The sequence below is a fragment of the Chenopodium quinoa genome, unplaced genomic scaffold, assembly GCF_001683475.1.
Source record: "Chenopodium quinoa cultivar QQ74 unplaced genomic scaffold, ASM168347v1, whole genome shotgun sequence".
Taxonomy (NCBI): Eukaryota; Viridiplantae; Streptophyta; class Magnoliopsida; order Caryophyllales; family Amaranthaceae; genus Chenopodium; species Chenopodium quinoa.
In genome coordinates, this window is record NW_018742890.1 from 954,876 (window position 1) to 977,720 (window position 22,845).

At 36.1% G+C, this 22,845-nt stretch overlaps 1 protein-coding gene across 2 annotated transcripts; it reads right to left on the bottom strand.

Moving 5' to 3' along the window:
* Positions 1-550: 550 nt before the first annotated feature.
* Positions 551-22,396, bottom strand: LOC110726937 (leucine aminopeptidase 1-like). Of its 2 annotated transcripts, XM_021906482.1 has the most exons (12): positions 22,179-22,396; positions 21,646-21,696; positions 21,489-21,562; positions 20,820-21,234; positions 20,529-20,723; positions 20,076-20,298; positions 19,431-19,557; positions 19,151-19,246; positions 18,511-18,588; positions 11,398-11,458; positions 10,997-11,184; positions 551-769 (listed from the first exon to the last, which is right to left on the bottom strand). In XM_021906482.1, the coding sequence occupies exons 3-12, from the start codon at positions 21,552-21,554 to the stop codon at positions 638-640; spliced, it is 1,581 nt and encodes a 526-aa protein (XP_021762174.1). In that variant the 5' UTR covers positions 21,555-21,562; positions 21,646-21,696; positions 22,179-22,396; the 3' UTR covers positions 551-637. The 2 variants fall into 2 exon arrangements, with proteins under 2 accessions (XP_021762174.1, XP_021762175.1); XM_021906483.1 differs by lacking the exon at positions 21,646-21,696.
* Positions 22,397-22,845: the final 449 nt, after the last annotated feature.

The following is a 22,845-nucleotide window of genomic DNA, read 5'->3' on the forward strand; positions in this document are numbered from 1 at the left end:
AGGCTAGTCGTTGCATGACGCACGTGACTGCTTACAGCTGGTGGGAGTTTGTGTGGCAGCAGGTGTTGTGTTGAGTGCAGTGGTGATGTTGGTGTGTTGAGGTGATTGTAGGTGCTATTGTTGGTGGGTAAGTGGAGGGGATGTGAGGTGGTAAACTGGTAATGGAGGAAGGTGGTGACGGGGGTAATGGAGAGGAGAGAGAAAGAAGCTGATAGAGGAAGAGAGAAAAAAAAGGGGGGGAGGGGATTTTTAATTTTAATTTTAATTAATTACTATTAGAATTTAAAAATTAAAATTACTTCCAAGTTAAAAGTAAAAGTAACAAATAAGAAAGTGACACATGATTTAGTAACCGGTTTGATGGGTAGGGTGACTTGTTAGGATTGGTAGAAGAAAATGGGTAGCAAAAGTTGAATTATTCTAGAAAAATCAAAGGTAAAATATTTTACGAGAATCGACCAAAGGTTGGATTATTCTTGTTAAATTTTCCAAAAAAAAAAAAAATTGTCATATCATGCAAAGTTGTACATTGAAAAAAAAAAAACAGGGATGAGATGTTTCAACTCTTACTGGAACTATAAAATTATTTTGAGCATTATCCTGGCATGCAATACAATCAGTTTCAACTGGTCACCAATTATGAGGTTGAGTTTTTCAAAACCCACTCCACTAACGTTGATACGCCAAATCCTGTAGCTGAACGTTTCTTCTCATTCCAAACTGGACCAGCCATATCTATATGCATCCACTGAACTTTTTCGTCCACAAACTGCAAAAAGTAACATGTGAAGTCAGAATTGACAGTCGATAGTTAAACAAACAAAAATGAACACTTTACACAGTCAGGTCTGATAATTTTACAATAATCCTTGATCTTAAACCTGTGAATATTAAACTAAACAGGATCACCTACATTAGAGAAACTCCCTATGTGTATTGCTTTATAGCCCGCGAAATAGGGTATTCACATTAAGCACTTTCAGTTTGGGGTAAGATAGAAGTTACTTCAGGCAATTAAATGAGGGTTTTTGCTCGAAATTGTAACGTGGACTGGACAAAAATTAATCTGGAAAAACTCAAAAAATTTAACTCTGATCGTTTATCTTGAAAAAAAATTTTACCTCAGTTTTCTAAGGTTCACTTAATCATTAGGATTACTTCAAGTTCATTTTCATACGAATGAAGATATGTTTTCTCTATGTCAATTCAAATTTTATGCAGATGATGAATGCTATCCTAGATCAAGACTTCCTCCCATGGTATTCCTCCTGTAATTAACAAAATGGTTACCAAGAAACCACAAAGCTTTCATAACTTTGAGATCTTAGTTCTCAAGAGTGAATTTTCTTTTTTTGTCAGAGGGGAACCCAATACAACTCATTTACTTCCAAAATTTTTTGACTTGGAGTCTGTGCCAAGCCCCAAAGTTGATGAATTCCCAAAAAAAAAGAGGGGGGATCACCTTTTTGTTTTGCGTTTTATGAATTCGATTAAAAGGGAAAAATAAATCTTTGACTTCATTATTCATTTAGAGAAGGCCCATGAAGGTTACAGTAAAGCTTTACCACAAAATATTTGCCACGATACTCCTAGTGAAAAAACTCCTAATGAAAAAACAACGCTAAAATTATTATGAGTTGTATGCTTGTGTCTCCTCTATTTTCTAATCCATTCTAAAAATAAGGACAAATAAGTAATTCTTTCAAACTCTAGAGGTTGACAAAGGAGACCACAAATTCCAAACCTCTTCATTATTTGCATGGAAGTTACTAAAATTTAGTCCGATTAGTAAGGAGGCATGTATTAAGAGCCAAGGTGAACGCTATGTTCCTAGAAACAACTAGATAATTAGTCCTCATAAACGTTACCACCTTAGCTTTCCCATTAATTGAATTTTTGATGCGATACAAAAACGTGCCAAAGAAAGTCCATCATCAAATAGTTAACATAAGAAATAAAAAACTTCACCATAATCCACAATAGAAACTCATCAGCCCTAAAGAAAGAAGCTGGTTAGGATTCAGCACTATAGTCATGGCCATGAGTGAGTCTCAAGTTTCAGTAATCTTCTAAAAACATCAACAACATCAAACCCATCTTCCGGCAAACCACAACGGTTGTTGGAGACAGATTGCAAGAGAGAATGGCAAAAGGGCTGTGACGTGACAAAAGGTGGGGAGTGGGATATCAGCGTAAAAAAAAAGGGAATTAAATGTCTTGCTATTCGGGAAGAAAGATGGTACAGCAAGGAAGAGGCGGCACAGGCGGAGATCCCTGTATTCAATGGTGGGGATTTTGAACCCTAAAACCATGAAGGTATTGGCAGGTCGGTGAGAGGGAAGTGGTGATAATAATTAATTCCCGGGCTTAGCATAACTCATCTCCACCAATATCATGACGTAAGCCTGAATTATAGCCAATTAAGGGAAGGAATTTAGAGTATTGTTGGGCAGTGGCGTTTTCACACAAGAAAAAGGGACCTGCCAAGTGGTACAAAGTACAATAGCCGTAAAAACTTGGGCCGGGAACTCTAACCACTAATTGGTTCGAGTAAAATCACAAGACACTCGCAAAACAACATTTCAAACCCAAGAGGGGCACTGCAAATTCTTGGTGACGTCCTTTGGCTTAAATTATGCTCTGAAAACCTTACAAGCTCTCAGAAATGATGTATTTCAGCCGATTTGAGGAAGTTTTTGCTAGTCTTTTATGATAATATTTCGATCTATAGCGCTACTCAAGAAAGCCATCTTTGAACATATGAAACTGGTCCTTTCGAAATTGGGAGAACATTGCATATCAAAACAAGCCCAAATTTGGGAAGGAAGAGGTATTTCATGGAGTGGAGTGGCGATAGACATGGAGAAGATAAAGGCTATGGTCAAGTGGGTTGCCCAATGAAATCTAAGGGAGTTAGAGAAAAACTAGGGTTAACCGGGTGTTACAAAAATTTTTCTCGAGATATGCCTATATTGCCCACTTATTGACCGAGCATAATGCAGAGCATATTACGCAACATAGTAGGAGAGCACAATGGAAAGATGAAAACGTATTTGCAAGTGGCAGCCAGATGGAATTGGCCGTGAATACGTAAGGATATCGAAGCTTATATGAAGCTAAGCACGGCTTGATAGAAAAATAAATAGAAGGTTTGCCACACTAAAAGTAGTCAATACGGTAATGTTAGTAATGGAAAGAACATCAAAGTTTGTTCACTTTAAAGGCCTCAAACATCCATTCGAGAAATTCACGCAAGAAATAGTCGAATCCATGGGTTTCCTTCATTGTGTCGAATCGAGATCGAGTGTTGTTTAACTTGCAAAGGACGGAGCTCAAGAGAAACACATTGATGCATATCAGGAAGATACTAGAAGAGTTAGTTAAAGTATATCTTTTGGGTGGTTATTATAGATTATATTTAGTTGTTATTTATCTTTTATTTTGATAGATTTAGTTTAGAAATTAGTTTATCTTTAGATTTTAGAATATTTGCCTATGTAAAGGGCTTTAGGTTGTAACGTTTTCGGTAGAGATTTGAGTTTTGATTATCATATGAAAAACGTGAGCTTAGCTTGTGTTTATGGTTTGTTAAACCTTGCCGTTGTGCTAAATTTTGATTCTTGAACCGAGCAAGTATCACCTCTCAACCGAGCCTTGGGAGTTCTATCATTGTGTCACAAAAACTCTTTAGTTCATTTTTCCTCCAGGAAAACGAATACATACAACTACAATTGTATATTAAACATATTAAACATATTAATATCCAAGAAAGGTTTAAAGATTGTTTCTTTTATTCAAGAAACTCAAAATAGCTGCGTAAATACGCATCACACATACCATCCCCAAACGAAAGGACAAACAAAAAATATCTAGAGCCGAATTTTCCTATCATAACTCTTAAATTCCTCGATCGGCATGACACTATTTAGGGTAGTGTATGGAAAGGATCCCGCAAGCCTCATCAAGATTAGCAAAGGGCGGACAAGCAAAGAAGGGAAGAGAAATTTCAGCTTGGATCAATGAAGAACTTCACATGAATCTACTTAAGGCGCTAATAGAGGATGAAGAGCAATAAGGACAAGCAAAGAAGGGAAGACGCATTTTAGCTTCATCTAAAGCTAGAGGATGATGTGTACTTAAAGCTAAAGGATGAAGAACAACGGGAAAGAACTCCCAATGATAGCTACATAGGAAGAGGCCTCCCTCATCAATAATTGTTTTCCTTCGTTCACTAAGGACAAGGTAAAGCTTCATAGAAGAGGAGATGCAATGAGCAAGGACAAGTCTCGATGTGGCTAGAATACCTACTACAACTAAGGCTGGGCAAATAATCCGATCTGATCGATCCGTGATCTAGTTGATTCGATCCGGAACTTCTGATACCCGATCCGCTTTTTTATATTTCAGGTTTTCCGGATTGGATTCGGATCACTTATTTTGGAAATTTCGATATCTGATCCGATCCGGTTTTCTTACAAAATAAGAAGTAATAAACGTTTAAACAAAAAAAATCCAAATGAAACAAAACCCAAAACCTCATTCTGTCATTCACCTTCCCCGCCTCCCGTAGCCCTCATCGTCACCGCCCATATTCGCCTAGCCCTCCTCAACGTGAGTCGTTAGTTCGTCACTCTCACTCGACCATCTACACTCATGAGTCATTACTCTCACTCGACGGTCATTCAGTCTTTTCGACAAATTGAAGTTTGTCTAACGTAGTTTGTACTCTTTATGGTTTAGGTGGTTAGATTTTGGAATTGTTTATTGGGTTTATGGGATTAACCAGATTATGTAGTGATAGTAATATGATAATTATTTTGTGGAATGTGATTATGGGTTTTTAATTGAGGTTTATAGATCTATCATCTATGTTATGTAATATTTTTGAAGGTATTGTTATATAAAATGAATTTATTTACACTTTTTACTGTGATATTCTACTCGTTTTCAATTTGATTAAAAATAATTTATTTTGGTCTATTTTTTTAAAAACATGGTTTTTTAAATTAAATCGATGGTACTACGGTACAATCTGAATTTATTTATGCTATGCTTTGGTTATTATTACATGAAGTTTGAACAGGTGGTGCTGCCACTGCCAATAAGTATGGTTTTTTTTCAATTAATAATTTCGGATCGAATAGCCGGTGCTTTCTAGATCGGATTTTTTGCCGATCCAAAATATCGGATCGAATCGGATATCCGAAATGGCCTGCCCTCGATGACTACAAGAAGCGAAGGAAAAAAGAATGACTAAGGAAGGCATTAGTGGAGCAACAATCATCATAATAGAAGACAAACGATTAGTAGGAGGGTAGGTAGGATCTTTTTGATAGGATGAAAAAAGGGGAAGGGGAACAAGGGAGAGTGGCTTATGAGTGAGTGAAACAAGAGAGGGTGACCTAAAGTTACCAATTAAGACAGTAATCAAACAACCTTTCCTAGCTCTTTTTAGCTTATTTTTCTTATTAATATGTTCATCGTAAACAACTAAAGAAGTAATTCGTTACACTATGATGAAACTTCGAATTGGCCATACTTTAGTGTGGAAAGTACCGAAGATGGATATAATCTAACTTCATTGAGATTGAATGGCCTTGGTTATACCATTACGATGCAAAGCATTTGATTAAAAGTTAACTAAAAGAGGTTAGTTTATACACAAAGGTCTGTAAAATTCGTCTAGAACGTCATCAGTTTGATTATTATTATGAGTTCAAAATTTGTTATTATACATATTTTGTAAGCTTTATCAATATTATATTCTCTTACCTTGCCTTATACTTCCTTTGTTATTTTACTTCAAACACTTAGTTAAAATGAAAATGTCACAATACTTACAACACAATATAAATGGAAAGCTTTTACCACAAACTTACAAATTTCCCCTTATTTGATCGATCTGATATTATTATCTTATTACCCGCTCTCATCCTAATTCCCCGTCCCCTTTTAACAACTTTCTCATTCTATCTCTTCAACCTACTTTCACCATCTTTTACGATTCAACACTTCTAACCCACCATCTTCATTACAACTACCAACCATTCTCATGGAAAACCACCGGCACCCTCACCACTATCATCAAAACATCCAACAAATCTACAATCGCTAAAACCTCAGCAGCAGCAACTGCAATTGCCTCCGCCACACAACTCTCTATATCTACAACTCATCTCACCACTACCCTAATTAAAACCCCAAAATCATCACCACCTACCGTACCTATGCAACTCCACCATTATCTAACCATAACCATGAGGGTGATGAGTTTTCTCTCTCCTCTAGCCTCTCTCATCTTTCAATTTTTTTTAACGTAGATTTTAATTATGTTTGTTTAGATTTGAATTTCACAATTTAAATTTGAACTTTCTTATATATGCTATAAATTATGATTTTTCATTAATTTGAAGATGATTGTGAGGATTTGATGGAGGTGGTGACAGTTTATTTGTAGTAGGTGACTTTTGGAGTTGAGGTGAGTGGTAGTAAAAAAAATGACAAAGGTGACATTGGTTTAGGTAGTGGTTGTGGTCGTGGTGGTGGCTTCCGCAATGATTGAGGCGATGCGGTGGTGCCTTTTACTATGGTAGGGATGAGATTATGAAGTGGGTGAGTACCGAGTAATTAGAAGAATTAGTTTAAGTGTTTAAAGTCATGTGGGACCAAATTTCTCAAACAGTGTGAAAAAGGGTATGTTGCAACATTTAATAATTAATAACAGAGGAAGTATATCATATTAGCCCTAAACTTAGCTTTGTTTTAAGGAAACTTATGTTTATTAGGCTACTTATCCAAGTGGACTGAATATCATTGACAAAAGGTGATTGCAATCAATATATTTTGTGAACCTTATTAATGTCCTTTAATTTTTTTTTTTAATTAATTTATCAAATCTCATGTTATTTATTTATTTATTTGTGTTACTTTGTGGCATTTGTTGTCGCTCTTGGATAAATGAGGGATAAAGGAGAGTAGTAGTAGGTCTATGGCACTAAGCATAATAACTTAGTCACATCTTACGGACATGAATTGAAATTTGGATATACTGGGGCGTTCCTTTCTCGGCAATGTGTTACATTTCATAGGCATGGTGTAGTGAAAAATATGGAAGAATTTCCATCCTGGTGTCAAATATGCAGTTTGTGACACAATATATCCGATGTCCGATGTTTGACCGAGAAATTGGTAAAATTAATAGAGGTTAGGAAGAGGAAAAAAATAACATTATGTGCGTAAAAGAGACTAAGTGACTTGGATACAACGCAATATATATAGCTCTAAGCGATTATAAGCTTCGTTAACTGGGAAAGGATAAAGGAGGAACAGAGTAGGTATCATATTGATCCAAAATATGTGTAATCAAGGTGTGTAGAAAGAGTGGTCAAATTATGAGCATTAAGCATGTGATACGAGATCCGGTTGTAACTATTATAAGTTTACATGCATCACAAATAGGATTGGATGACTTATAAGACATGAATTTTAGGAAGTTGGTGAGCAGTTGGACATTGGTAATGATCTCAACGAACATGTGGGTTTTAGGAGGGATAGCTTTGAAAGTATTCATGAAGATTTTGTTACAACGACAAGAATGGAGTTATATTTGGATTTGCATTAGTATATCAATTAGGTGAAATGAACACTTGATTTGATATCCCACCTAGTGACTTATATCAGTGGGGATGATGCTAAGTCAAAATGACTTCTTTTTGGTAAGGAATGCTTGGAGAAAGAGATGCTTGATTTCTATAATAGGAGATAAATAAGAAACTTTTAGTAAAAGATGGTCGATGCAAAATTAAGTTAAGTCTTATAGCAAAGACTAGATTTAGTGTGGAGTAAAATGGAGAATAAGATTGAGGAAGTAGCGAAAGAGGTCGTAAGAGAATCTAAAGGAAGCATGACACTAAGGACAAGTTGAACAAAGAAGTGCAACAAGTGAACGAGAATTGCTATAAAATGTTTGAGAAATGCAGGAGTGATGTGTATTATGAGAAGTATAAGAGCTAGAAGGGAAGCAAAGAAGCTCGTACGAGATGCAAAAGCAAAGGTGAACCGAGACCTATATGCAAGCTTGGATACGAAATATAGGTGATAGGGATTTAAAGACTTGCTCACATGAAAGATAGGAAGATGCAATACATTGGAAAGGTTTGATGGTTAGAGACGAGGAGATAACGGATAAATGGAGGTCCTTCTTTGAAAGGTTGTTCAATGGGGATCAAATCCAAGATATTGGAGATATCTAGTTAATTGGGAGTTTATGCGAAAAATTCAAAAGGAAGAAGTCAAAATGGAATTGAAAAGGCTGGGATTGAATGACGGAATTTTAATGGAGGCTTAGATATATTTGAGAGAAAAAGAAGCTTACAAGACAACATTTTTCAAGCAAATTTGAAGAAGTAATAAGATGCCTTTGGAGTGGAGAAAGTATTTTAATCTCTTTATTAATTTTTATGTTAGATCTTTTTTTATTCAATTTATACCACCATTCTTTATTTGTCCATTCAAATTTTCATCCACTTTCATTTAATCCCTATTCTTGCTTTGTTCCATATTTTGCAAATTCCTTATGACAACTCATTTTAGCCAACCCTAAATCATTTGGGACTAAGGGCTTTGTTGTTTGTTGTTGTCATGTTATTTATTTTGTTTTAACTTCTTATATTCACATTATTTTATTTTTTTAATCATGATGAAGATAGAGGGTCAACTGAACTAAAAGACCCCATAACATTAAAAAATAAAAAATAAAATTAAGAAAAAAGGGAAAGATTGCAAAGGTTTCTTAAACCTGGAAAGTTAGATATCTTTCACTGGAAGGCTTATGCGGGGATCCTAGTTGTTCTACCCTTGAAATTATAACATGAAGGGACATGTAGTTCAAATTTTATCAATAGTTCGAAAATATGAACAAATATAGTATTTTCCAACTGCAAAAAAAAAAATGAACATAGCTCAAATGTTATTATGAGATAAGGATACGTAATCATGGACTTGGATCCATGGTATAGTACTCGATATTGTCGTGCATTGTTGTCCAAATAAAGTCTTACTAAAACACCTACCCTTAATCGTCTCGCTATCTTGAGAAGAACAATCACAATTGTTACCCCATGTATTCCATCTTTCACCTCTAACACATTACAATACCTCATAACTTAACCAAACACCATCACTTAGAGATTTGACGTCAAACAACCTATCCAACATCATTTCATAATCTTAAAAAAAAAAAAAAAAATCAATGGTAAATAATATCTGATCCCCACATTTAAATTCAGCTAGTGTAAAGGCTATAATGGTCCGAAAGCCTGGTGCAAAGAGCACGTGTAAGGTGTGCACATTATAGAATTTAGGCACACTTAAAAAAATTACTCCATAAAAGTTATGGAGAAAAAAAGGCATGTCTTGTCGAACAAAAAGCGATCAGCCCCTAACGAAGTTAATAATCTCCAATCAAAATAATTAATTCATGCATCATAGCTACCTTAAAAGGTGCTAAAAATATGCTATTTGCTTTCCAATAGATGATTTCCACAACATATGATCTACAATCATCCCACTTTTGGCCCTAAATCTTACTATGGCCCTATTCACCAGTAGCGTATGAGCTAGCGGTAAACATTTTGACCAAGTCTAAACACTACTAAAAAAAAGGAGTGTTTGGCAAAGTAGTGGTTTGGATAGGTTGAGCTAGCGTTTAGGTAGCTTTTCTAACGTTAAAATAAGTAGTGTTTCAAAGGTAGCGTGGAGATTTTGTCAAATTTTGGTTACTTTATTAAACAATAAGTATGTACTTTAGTATTTCAACCGTTACTTTTGCCTGACAACTAACCTCTACCTAATACTAATTAACAGCTACTCGCACTCCCACTAGTTATGCCGAACAAGAACTACGAGATAAGAGGTGCACATTAGAACTATCCCTAACTCCTTTGATAAGCGGAGCTCCTTAATATATTTGGAAAACATCTAAAATCATCTCTAATGTGGATCTAAGACCCATTCTTATAATAACCTTTATTGGTGTGTTTATAAATTCCTTCATTTTACCTTACTCTTAATATATGGGTTTCAACAGTGAGTTTTATAACCAACTATTATTGTATTTTTATTACAAGTTATGAGGCCTTAGACTTCCAAACTTGTGTTAATTAATTAGCAGGTCATTGTTTCATTAATTAATTAGCCTTTTTTCTTTATTTAATTTGCTCACATATACATCACCATGTTTGATATTGTTTTGCTGGAACATAATTCTTGTTAACAGTTGTGGTAACTAGGGTTGTACAGTCATTACACCTAACATAAAACCTAGAAATCATTACCTTCTAAGACTATCCTTGAATTTTCCACCATTGAAATCACTTGAAACCTTCAATTTTGGGGCATCAAGTCCCATAGTGAAGGAATATTATTTCATTAGTAGTGCTTCATTTATAAACATCACAACAAAGTTTTGTACAAAGTACAATTAAATCAAGGGCCTACACTTCTCTTCACGAGGAAATATCTTTTTTACAAGTCATTTGAACTAATCTAAACCCAAATATTACACTAAGATTAAATTGGGGGAAATAGGGTATGTCCTTCAATGGCAAATTTTATCTCTCAACTCAAATGAAGTATCAACAACAACCCAACAATGATTATGAATAGACAAACCCACATGATATTGTACACCACTAACCAATAAGATCAACCTTCCCCCTTAGAGGAATAATAAAAATAGTAATCATAATATTTGTGATAGCATAAGATATTGTAGTATTAAATTGGTCCCAATAATGGTGCAGGATGCTACTAAAATGAAGATAACAAGAAGAGTGAAATAAAAAGGAGTTGCAACAATAATGGCATGATGACAAGCTTACTGAAGTGATAGAGAAGTACCACCATGGCCCAACAGTGACTTTTAAGGTTGTTTTAAAGATTAAATATAAAGACAAAAGGGGGGGGGGGGGGGGACAAGATAAAGTATTCACTCTACCTGCTTCAAAAACAAAGCTGCTGTGATGGAACCACCTTGACGACCCCCTGTGTTAACCATATCAGCCACTCCTGATTTCATTGAGTCCCAGTAACTTTCTTCCAAAGGCATCCTCCAGAGTTTCTCTCCAGTAGCTTCTGATGCAGAAAACACCTCTTTGGCAAGTGCATCATAGGGTGTAAAGACACCTGGAAAACAAGCAAGGGATGAATAAAAAAGCCAGTAGGATGGGAGAAACTCTTCTATTTTTTCAAGATACAATGATTAATGAAAGCATATTTAACTGATATCCTCACATTATCAGGCTAAACAATAAAAATTTTGATGCACTATGATGACAACATCAACCACAATAGGCAAATTAGCTACTGGCAGGGAAAGATCATAAATATGCACTTAACCTGCTATGGAAGGTCCCAGAGCAACAACACAAGCTCCAGTTAATGTCGCGAGGTCAATTATCTGCCAAAGAAGGTACATCATGATGATTAGTGCATCTCTTAGATATAAATTTTACACAAAGATAAAGGTTTGTCAAAGATAAGTTTTTTCAGTACTACTGTACAAAAAAAGTCCATTAACATCTCATTATAATTACACTATCTGACCATCCACAAAAACATATTTTCATGTACTGCATAATAAACTTTGCCTTTAAGAAGCTTAACAGCTCCATGACCTATATATACATCAACCGTCAAAATTTAGTTGGATTACTTTTTTGCAGCGAAGAATCGAAGTCACTCACCTAGAGCTAAAGCTCATCTAATTTTGAATGAGATACATAAAATTTCAACAAAGAATAAATTCTGAAGACAATATTCTACTTTGTGAGCTTGCATTGAAAAATGCTGGTGCACTGGGAATTACCATCGGAAGTTTTCTAGGCTGGATAGGTTTATTTTTTCCAAGGACATCAATGTAACAAACTACAACAGACCACCTGTGAGTCTGTGACCCTCACTACCAGGAGGCGGCAAGACAAGCACCAGCAACAACCAACCAAACAGCAGCCAGGCAGGAGGCCAAACAAGCACTTGGTAGTGGGTTGAATAACTGTTTTTTCATTTTCAGAAGCAGACAAGTAATAGTAATTAAGTTCTAGTACTAGGTAGCATCTTAGAGATTGGTGAACTTGTTACATAAGGGAAAAAAGAGTAGATAAGGGGGATATTTATAAATTTGTAAGCTTGGACATTTGCTATGGTGGCCTAAAGCCACATTTAAGACCCGTTTTTGCATTTCCAATAATCAAAGATCTAATCTTTCTCTCCAATTTTGAAAATTCACTTAAAGACATTACAATGAACTCGAACACACTGCACATCGAGTTTGACTTTCCTTTGCATGTTCAAAATCATTTTGCTATTCTTCTTTACTTATCTCCAGCTCAATGGGTACCTACGCTTCTTCAAAATGAAATTATGGACCAGACACCCAAATTTTAAGATGCTAGTAAAAATGTGGTGTGATGAGTTCAAATTCCAAGGATGACGAAGATTTTATTGTATGAAGTAATTCAAAATTTTAATGAAAAATCTGATACTACTCAATTCTCACAGGAATTCAAGGGTTTCTAGTTAATCACAATCAATAAGATGCAAAAAAAAAAAAAAAAAAAAAAAAATAAATAAAAAAAAAACACAGTTTTGTGTTTGGTTTACAAAACCTAAACCTATGATAGCAAAAGCTCATCAAAAGAAATTCAATTCAATCAACTCTGTCTAATATTTATATCAGCCTATCAGGTGACATTATATAGCCATAAAATATAACACTAATGTAATTTAAAAGAATCCTACTAGATAGTATAACAAAATAACTAAATAAAATAAATCCAAAAGTAACTAAAATAACCCCATAAAATATACTTCATGCATCTTTAACCTGTAATATAATCCAAATCTATATATTTGAAGTCCAATAAGATAATTATTTATGAATATACCCTTTGCTCCCACATCAGCCACCATCGCAAATAGCTCTCCACAAGGCAGCTACTATTGTTAGTTTGTTATACCCTTCTTGAAACTATATTTTGTCCGAACTGGGGTTTTGATTCAAGGTTGAATTTGAATGTGCTTTTGTAAAGAAAAGACAGATCTAGGATGTTGCTTCAAAGGCTAATAAAATGATGGATTAGGAAGTCAAAGTCAGTTAAGGCCATCTTGAACCTACGCTTTGAAAAGGCTTAAGAATTAGAAATTTTATGATGTACTTATAAGTAAAGATTGTATCAATCAGATTTGCGATTGTTTGTCTAACTCTGAATTTTATAGTTATGGTGAATAGTGCCCCTATGGAGAGGTTAATTTCATCCCATAGAGGGTTGGGCAAGGCAATCTCTCTCCTTTTATTATCACAATTTGGGGTAGGCATAAATAACCAGAAACTCAAATTGAATCAGACCGGACGAGTCTCCAGTCCAAGAAAAAGTAGGATTCCAAGTTCCTAGTCAGGTTCGGGTATGATTAATAAAACCTTATAACCCTCTAGACTTGCTGTGCCCTCCTTTCCCCTCTTTCTTCCTCCTATGTCCTCTCTCTTCAAATTTTCATCATACCCTTCCACTCTTACGTAACCAACGAAATCCTTACTAGATCTAACCTTCATGCAATTTAGAAAATAAAAGTAAAAGGGATCGTAGCCATTGGATCCAGTTCCCTTAGTGCTGCTGCTTATACAAGCCCATTTCGTTTTCAATTGAGTAACTTTTAAATACATTATCTCTTTAAATGGTGAATGTCTTACTTGAGTTTAGCAAGTGATTTGGTTTTGATTTAATTTCTTAGTGGGGTATGTAAAAGCTGTAATTCACTTTAATTTTTTAAAATCTTTTGAGAAAATTGCCAAACCAACTAAAATGGGTCTTATCAATCTAAATTAAGACCAAATAGGAAAATTAAGGTCTAGACTAATTTAACAGGAATTTTTCTGCCGATCTCCGGTCCAAGAAGGTGCACAGTCCTAATCAATTAAGTAGTTGATGTCTCACCGGAGATCGAAGGTCTTAATGTGAGGAGAAAAGGAGGTGCATGCTACCCATTTGCAATATGTGAACAACACTACATTGTTTGTGGCCAGTAGATAGGTGAAATTCAAGAGAAGTTCTTACCCTACTACAAATATAACGCTTAAAAATAATTCTCACTAAATGTAGTTTTGCAGGGATATAGTAATCTTTAATCATGATTATGTTGTTCTGTTGTATGCATGCAGCTATGGTTGGATGTTAAGCTCTGGGTTTGCCTCTTGGAGGAAAATCACTTACAAGATCTTTTCAAAACTGGTTATTTCAAGGATACCTCTGAGACTCAATAACATGGGAAAGGTCTGCTATTCTTTTGGTGGAATAAATTTAGTCTTGTTTGTTTGGCATCCCACTAAATTTCTGCTTTGGATAAATTTAGTCTTGTTTGTTTGGTATCCCACTAAATTTTACTAAAGCAATAAATAGGTTTGAATATTTAACTTTACTTTGTTGCGCTAATAATGAATCTTGTATATTATACGGCAAACCACTCACTTCTCTCTCCTTAAGTAAAAAACCTCCCCCACCTGAAACCTAGGGACTCACCAAGGTTCCTGCGTGAGAAAACTCCAAAAAAAATCGGTGCCTCTCCTGTGCAAGCGGACGTTATTTTTAGCCACCACAAGGTTCAAGTGTCCTCGGTAGAAAAGTGGATACCTCTAAGACTTAATAACATGGGAAAGATTTGCTATGCTTTTGGTGGAATAAATTTAGTCTTGTTTGTTTGGTATCCCACTAAATTCCTGCCTATTCAAAATTCAAGATTTGCTGCAACTAGGATGAATAGGATGATGAGGAAATTGTAATAGTGTGGGTCAACCAATATGAACAAACATCACTGCGTGAGTTGGGATTTGGTGTGTCGATTGATAACAAAAGAAGGTCTAGAATAAGGGTAAGAGGTCACTATATTACAAAATGATTGTGGCGTTTTCTTCGTGAATGTCATAATGCTTGGACTCTTTGGCATTGATAAGTTGCACCAAAACCAGTGGGATGCACAAGATGCACTTATAGTGACACATGGTTGTCCTTAGAAATTCGTTGCACTATTTGTTAACCCGTTTACAAAGATTTAAGGTAGAAGATGGTCATCATATTAATCGATGTAAGGTATTAATAGAGGAGAGCCTTTCGATGCCCTATATCCTCAATTTATACCAATTGTCATCTCCCCACCAGGCCACCATACAAATGTTGTTTTTTTTTTTTATTTTTTATTTGATGTTAGATGAGCTCACTTCTAAATTAGAGGAACGAAAATAGATAGAGGCATTCAAACGAAAATCTTCCTTGAACCAAGGTAGACTACCTTTCTAAACTAGAAGGACTTGTTCTTGCTTTTCTCAATTATTAAATCAACCCACAAACTTCATTTGAAGAGGGAGGATGCATCTAAAGGTGAGAGCTTTGATGAACGCATTGGCACTAGGGTTTAGGGAGGATTAACATTGATAACATACTCCAAAAGCAATAAATAGGTTTGGATATTTTACTTTGCTTTGTTGCGCTAATAATGAATCTTGTATATTATGCAGCAAACCACTCACTTCTCTCTCCTCAAGTAAAAAACCTCCCCCACCAGAAACCTAGGGACTCACCAAGGTTCCTGCTCCGTTCAGTGAGAAAACTCCAAAAAAAAATCGGTGCCTCTCCTGTGCAAGCGGACGTTATTTTTAGCCACCACAAGGTTCGAGCGTCCTCTATAGAAAAGTGGAGCCAAGCCCCTCTCCACCTCAGGTGTCTTTCTCGTTTTCCTCGGTTTCAAAGGGGTTCATGGGATTTAAAGTTTTGGGAATCCTTTTGCAAAGCTTCCTCAAACGTGCTACAATATATCACTCCTTTAAAGGTGAAGTTTGGGTTAGGATTTCTTGTTTGGGATGGGATTTGTTACCTTACGGGTTGTCAACTAAGGTTTTGGGCTTTCATCCTGGAGCTAACTTCGTCGCCACCTCGTGATTTCGAATCAATTGGTAAAGGTAAAGACTCTGTTAAGGTTTCTTTTTTGATTTTCTGCCCTCTTTTCACTCATGGTCTGCCTTTTGAACTTTTTCATATGTACTCGTCTTTGTGTGGCTTTCGGAGTTAAGTTCGTGTTTTGGTATGTGTTGTGGTGTCCTTGCATTTTTTTGGGCATTTAGTCGAAAGTTCAATGGTGATCTTTGATGCTATAAATGTTGTTTTAATTGGGATTGTTCCGGGTTTTTTTTTAGGTTTTTTAAGTTTTTAGGGGATCTGGGAGGCTGTGTTAGCCTCCTCTTGTAGTGTTTTAGGATTCGAGTTAGGTAGTTTTGGGGATGGATGATGGACCTTTCCTATGATCAGATTTAGTTTTTAGGGCTAGTCTTGACTTGGTGTGTGTGTGTGTTGTTACCTTTTTTATCTGTGTTGTTACTAATCAAAAGGGGTTTAAAAAATTATCTCGAGGTAACTCTTGTATTAGCTTAGCTTAGTAATGGATTTTCGATTCATTACATTGAAAAAACCTTTATCTTAACCCTACTCTCCAAAATGGGGGCTCCATAAGTTTCTTGTGGGGTTTTTAGTATGGTAATAGTCTCTTCCTTCAAGGATATGCCAAAGGTACCCACAATGAAGGGTACCGTGTCACTTGTAAAGGTAACTCTGTTGTGTCTAAGTCGTCATAATTCCTTTCCCCTATTGCCTAACATTCAGCTCGTTTAGTTATAAGCCAAAGCCTTACTTCTTTATGTTCTCTTGTTCAATTCCCAAGTTCAATGCAATACGGGATTTATGCTAGGCCTGAGCACGGATCGGATATCCGATCCGAAACTGGATTTCTGATCGGATATCCGTATCCGAAAATCTGGATATTTGATATCCGTATCCGATCCGAAAATTTCGGTTATCCGAAAATCCGGATATCCGAAATTTTCGGATCGGATATGTCGGATATCCTATATCCGACTTCTTTAATAAAAACCTAGATCTACTTATACAATTATTGCAAAACAATTATACATAACAAAGTCCAAAAATTAGAAATTAAAGTAATTAATTATATAAGTATAAACTACAATTACAAACTAAAATTCCAATAATATCAAAATTAATAATATAGTAAATATAAAATTGAAAAAAATAAACCTAGATCAATTTTCTAATCTAAATTAGAATTAGATCTAAAATACAAAAACCTTGAAATTTCGAAGCTCATGGGCTGCTAGAGTTGAAGCTTAGGCGGGCGTCGGTGCTTGGCTAGGGTTGAAAGCAGGCAGCAGCATGGGCAGGGCGGCAGCTTGGGAAATGGGAACCCATCCCACCTAACGCCTATGAACCCATCCCACCCACCACCAATTTCGACGCCTGTGAACCCATCCGACACCACCCCAGCCCACATTATTCACGTTGCTAGTGAATTTAACCCAATCCACCCCCATTCTCGAAGCTAGTAATTTAACCAAGATAATTTCAAAAAAAAATGTAAATAATTCACTTGGGCTAGGTCGAACGGTGGAGTAGGAGGTGATGGTGGCCTGAGGTGACGGCGGCGACGAAGCCGAAGTTGCTAGAGGTGGCGGTGCTGGGTATTTTGTTTTGAAGCAATAAATTAATTCATTTGGGCTAGATTAAGAGAAAGAACAAGATGAATTTTGGAGAAATGTTTGGAATTTTGGAGAAGAAGAATGAAATTAAGCAAATTTGTGTTCGATCTAAAATGAATAAGATGCTGAAGATAAAGAGAAGGATGGGGGAGAATGAAGGAAGAGGGATGAGAGAGAAATGAGTAGGGGGCGGTATAAACTATAAAGTAGATCCAGGTTTTTAACTTTTTACCCGAAAATATTTTAAAATGGTAAAAAAGTGTTTTTTTCGGATTTCGGATCGGATATCCGACTTTTTTTCGGATATTCGGATATCCGAAATCGAAATTTTCGATATCCGATCCGATATCCGAAATTTTCGGATCGGATGCGGATCGGAATTTCGGATTATCAGATAGTTTTGCTCAGCCCTAATTTATGCAGCATGTTCGTAGGGCTTCTTTGTGTAGTTCTTCGAACTTGCTTCGTAACTTGTAATTTTTATTCTTGTAAAAAATAATAATGAGTCTTGTTTGGATGTTTTCATACATTATGAAGTGGCAAGTTACCATTAATATAGTTTATTTAGTTTGCATGAATAATCAATCATGCACTTTTTCTTTAAAGTTATGAGGTGGCTAAAGATTTATTTTCATATGTTTCATTGTCTTTTATTTGTTGTGATACAAAGTCTTTTATTCGTGATGGGCCAAGGTAGCGAGGGGCTTCTAGGATTACTCAATACGGGAAGTTAACAAACAAGAGTAAATCATGCACAAAACCATTCCGGATGGTGATGGTAACATTTTGAGTCGGTGAGAGATATAGGAGCAAGCCACTTCAACTCTCCATTCACATATGGTTTGTGTGTGCGTGCACTTGTTCATCCATTAACTAATCATTTTCATGATACATAAATATTGAACACCTAACTATACCTTCTCTACACCTTGATTGCAAGCATACACCAAAGCATCTGCAAGAGTAAGCCTACCTTCTGCATCCGTATTGTTAACCTGCATTCAACATAATGATTGACAAGCTAAAGTTAGATAAATAATAAGTTAAAAAAAACATACATGTGACACATCAATACAACCTAAATGTTTATAAGGACATTAGATAATCATATCAACTCTTCTTAGTGCATATCACCAATGCAGAAGTGCAACATACAAGCTAATTGCCAAGACACCCAATCTTTTTCACTTTGAAGGTGTTTGTCAGAAAGATAACAATCCTCTCCACATTGGATGCATCAAGATGGAAGAGACCAAAACAAGAAAATAAGAACCAAGAGACGACCTAATGATTCACTGGAAAATCCGAGATGAACCCAGTCTTCTTTATCCTGTCAGCCTTCAATTGATTCAAGATTTCAAGTCATAACAGTATTCTGGTTGGACAACCAGAATGTCTGAGCGGTCTAATTTTTTATAAATAATTTATTTCAATTGTCTTCTTAATTTACAAAAACTCCCTCCAGTTCCAACAATTGTTAAGAGTCCCTCACTCCCTCTGATTAGGAATTACCTAATTATTTGATACAAAGAAAATCTTGTTACATTCCAGAATTACCTCTATGGTCTTTCCATTAGAAGCAGTGACTATGTCTCCAGGCCGCATACCAGTCCCACTAATCATATTTTCACAGGCGGCAACAATAAAATGAACCTGCACATGCCCAAGATCTTCAACATTTCATACATAAACTGTATCCCAAATGGAGAGTGCAATTTCACAGCTGTCTTTAAGTTAAACTGGTTCTAGGCTACTAGCTACACACAAATTTGAATAGCATTTTTTTTTTTCTTATTCCTTTATATGTGATAATGTGAGAATAAGTTTTGAGACTTGCCTCAACCCCAGCAGGTTTGATTTGACCAATCGCTTTTGCAGCACCTAAAACAGCTGCTGAGCCACCCATATCAAACTTCATTAGCTCAATTGAACAACCAGGTCCAGTTTTGATGTTGTAGCCCCCACTAAAAAATCAAAGGGAAGCACTTAAGAGCATGCTAATTTCAGCATCCAAATGCACTTCAACAAGAATATACAAATAGAGACAACTATTGACAATCAATCAAAAAAAGAGATAACCTTAGTAAACAAACAACATCAAAATATAAGAAGTACAACATTAATCATCCTGAAGAAGAAAAGTATCAAAAGCACCTACACACTGAAACAGCCCAAAATTGTGAATTTATAGGTAAAGAAATGTAATAGAGGTAAAAGCATTAGCAATGAAGGAAATTAACATACTATAGGTGGTACCATCACCTCCCAAGGTATGATGTCATGAACTCATAATAAGAAACATCTAGAGCTAAATCCCCACAGTCACATACAGGATATAAAATCAACTTCTTAAAGTAGCATCTTATCATCCCCTCCCATGATAAAACCGTAAATAACTAAAGTTGACTCCACAATCAGACACAACTCAGTTCCAAAGGGTGAAGCAAAATTTAATCATATCAATTCATCCCCACAAACTCACCTGTCAAATGTCAGTCCTTTCCCAACAAGCCCTAATCTGGCTTTAACTGGACCTCTAGGTTTGTAGCACAGATGAATGAAATGTGGCGGATTTGCTGAAGCTGCACCAACAGCAAGGTAAGATCCCATTTTCAGTTCTTTGCACTGCTCTACATTAAGGATCTTTGCTGAAAGAACATCACTGTACATTGAAGCAATCTTGGAAGCCTCTTCAGCAAGCACTCCTGAGGAATATATTAAGAACTCTTGTATTTAGTCCTGGAGGCATACAGCTTAGTAGTTTATTCTTCTTATTCCCTCCTCTAAGCCATCTCAAACTCAAAAAATGTTTAGATAAAAAATGTATCATTTGCCCTTGGAAATTCAATAAACTTGCACCAACCTCTTAGGAAGGTGAACACGGAAAGAAAGGAAGCTCAATTGGAACCTAACAACATATAAGAGCCATACTAACCAGGAGTAAGTACATTAGCAGGTGCATTAACCAGCTCTCTTCCAAATATAATTCCAGAACAAGTATCTTCGACGGATTTAAGCTTTTTCTCTAAATCAAGCCCAGTTCCAAGGCCAACAATATCCACAAATTGAAGAAGTGGTCTCTTCGACTCTGATTTAAACCTGTTATCTTCATGCACTCCAAGGATAGTACCTGTCACAGACATTTCACCACATAAATATAAAGTATCATGGACTGGACAAGTGCAAACGACAAGCATCAAACAAGGAATGAAGTTGAGGCATTTACCAGATACGATGGCGGAAACAGTGTTAAGCTTTGACTCTGCTGAAAGCCCCTCAGAAGAAGCAAGGAACACAGCAGTAGCACGAGCTTGAGCAGCCTTTGCAGCTGTGGCAAGAGCTTCACCTAGACCACGGTATGCTGCCAGAGAAGGAGACTCAGAACCAAGTCCAATCAATCCTATCCTCTTGCATCCTAATCCGGGAAGCCTAAAAATAGCAGATTGGCCAGCCTTGCCCGTAAAATCCTCCTCAACAGAGGCTTCAGCTAACAAACCACCTAGTTGGGAATCTAACCCCTTTAAGATAGAATTTTCAAATTTCATATTGTCATCCTTGCTCAAGTCTTTCTCTGTAACACCCACAGCAAGCAAGTCTCCTGTCCACTCTGTCACATCAATATCTTTCACCGTAAATGATACCTTCAATCAAATTTCAACAGTTAAGAGTTTAGAATCTACAAGTGACATTTATATTCAAAAGGAAACACTAACTAATATTCAAGTCTGCTAAACGAGAGATCCAACCAGTAAAATAGAGCACGAAGTAATATATATATATATATATATAATAAAAAAAACAAACAAAAGTGGATAAGAGCAAACTTTAAAAATGCAGGCAAAGCACAAAATGCAAATGAGCTTCAAAATTTTGCTGATAATGATGAGAAATAAACCTTAATAGGTTCAACGCTGGTAGGTTGAGTGAGTCCTAAACTGGCTTGACTGTGAGAGTGTGCCATTCAGCCTCCTGCGTGATATAGGCAACATAAAAATAAATTAGAAGGCGTTAATTGATAAAACTGATAAAGCAGTGGATACAACGATGGCAACCTGTATTGGAGCCAGTGACAGATTTGAAATTTTTGGAATGAAAGACCACCACTGACCACGTCCCATTGTGCCAATTGACAGCCAAAACAAGAAAGCAAGACAAAAAAAATATCATATCATATAGTTTTATTCAAAAATACGTAAATATTCAAATCACAGCCTAAAAGTACTTAATAAAATTATTACAATTGATTACAACTTTCATAGTTTGGTACAATCTACAATAGCATCTATGCTACATCCAAAAACAAATCTCTCCAGATAAGTTTAATTACATTATATAATCCATCCTCTTTTCAATTTTGATTCCAATTACAATTCACATGATTAGATAATCACATTTATTCTAACTTCAACAATAAGATATAAACTTAACAGCTGACTGATTTACCAAAAAATCCGTAACTATATTACAATTTTATCCAAAGTTGCCTTAATTTCTAGCATCAACAACCAATTAAGCAAATGCAATCAAAAGCATTTCAGGAAACAAAATTTATGAACATGAACTTTTAATTAATAGAAACCCTAACCTTTTTCAAATGATGATGAGCAAGGAGATTGTCGCCTCTTGGAGAGCTCCCGCCGACTCGTGGACTTGTGACGGTGGATACGTGGTTGTGACAGGTAATGGTTGCGGTCAAGCGGGAGACTTAGGTCGGCAATTCGGTTGCTGGTTGAGCCCGAGAGTAAATCCTGGGAGAGTATTTTTGGAATAGTTACGGAGTACTTGTGTAGTGGGTTACTCGTAAGAAACCAACGTACTAACGTAGTTATAGAATTTTAGTCCTCTACTCCCTCCGTTTCGCATTAGTTGTAACACTAGGCTTAAGAAATAGAAATAATTAAAAAAAAAAAGTAGTGTGGGTGGGGTTAGACCTGATCAAGTATGGTCCGGCCCGACCCGACCCAATTTTGGGCGGGTTTTTTTTGGCCCGAAATCGGGTCGGACCCCCGGCCCGGATTTTTTTTGGGCGGGTTTGGGAATGCGTTTTTATGCATATTTAGTTGTTTTTTTAGGCGCGGCCCGAAAATGGCCCAACCTCTTGAAAAATGCCTACTTTATTTATATATATGGGTTACTCGTAAGAAACCAACGTACTAACGTAGTTATAGAATTTTAGTCCTCTACTCCCTCCGTTTCGCATTAGTTGTAACACTAGGCTTAAGAGATAGAAATAATTAAAAAAAAAAAAGTAG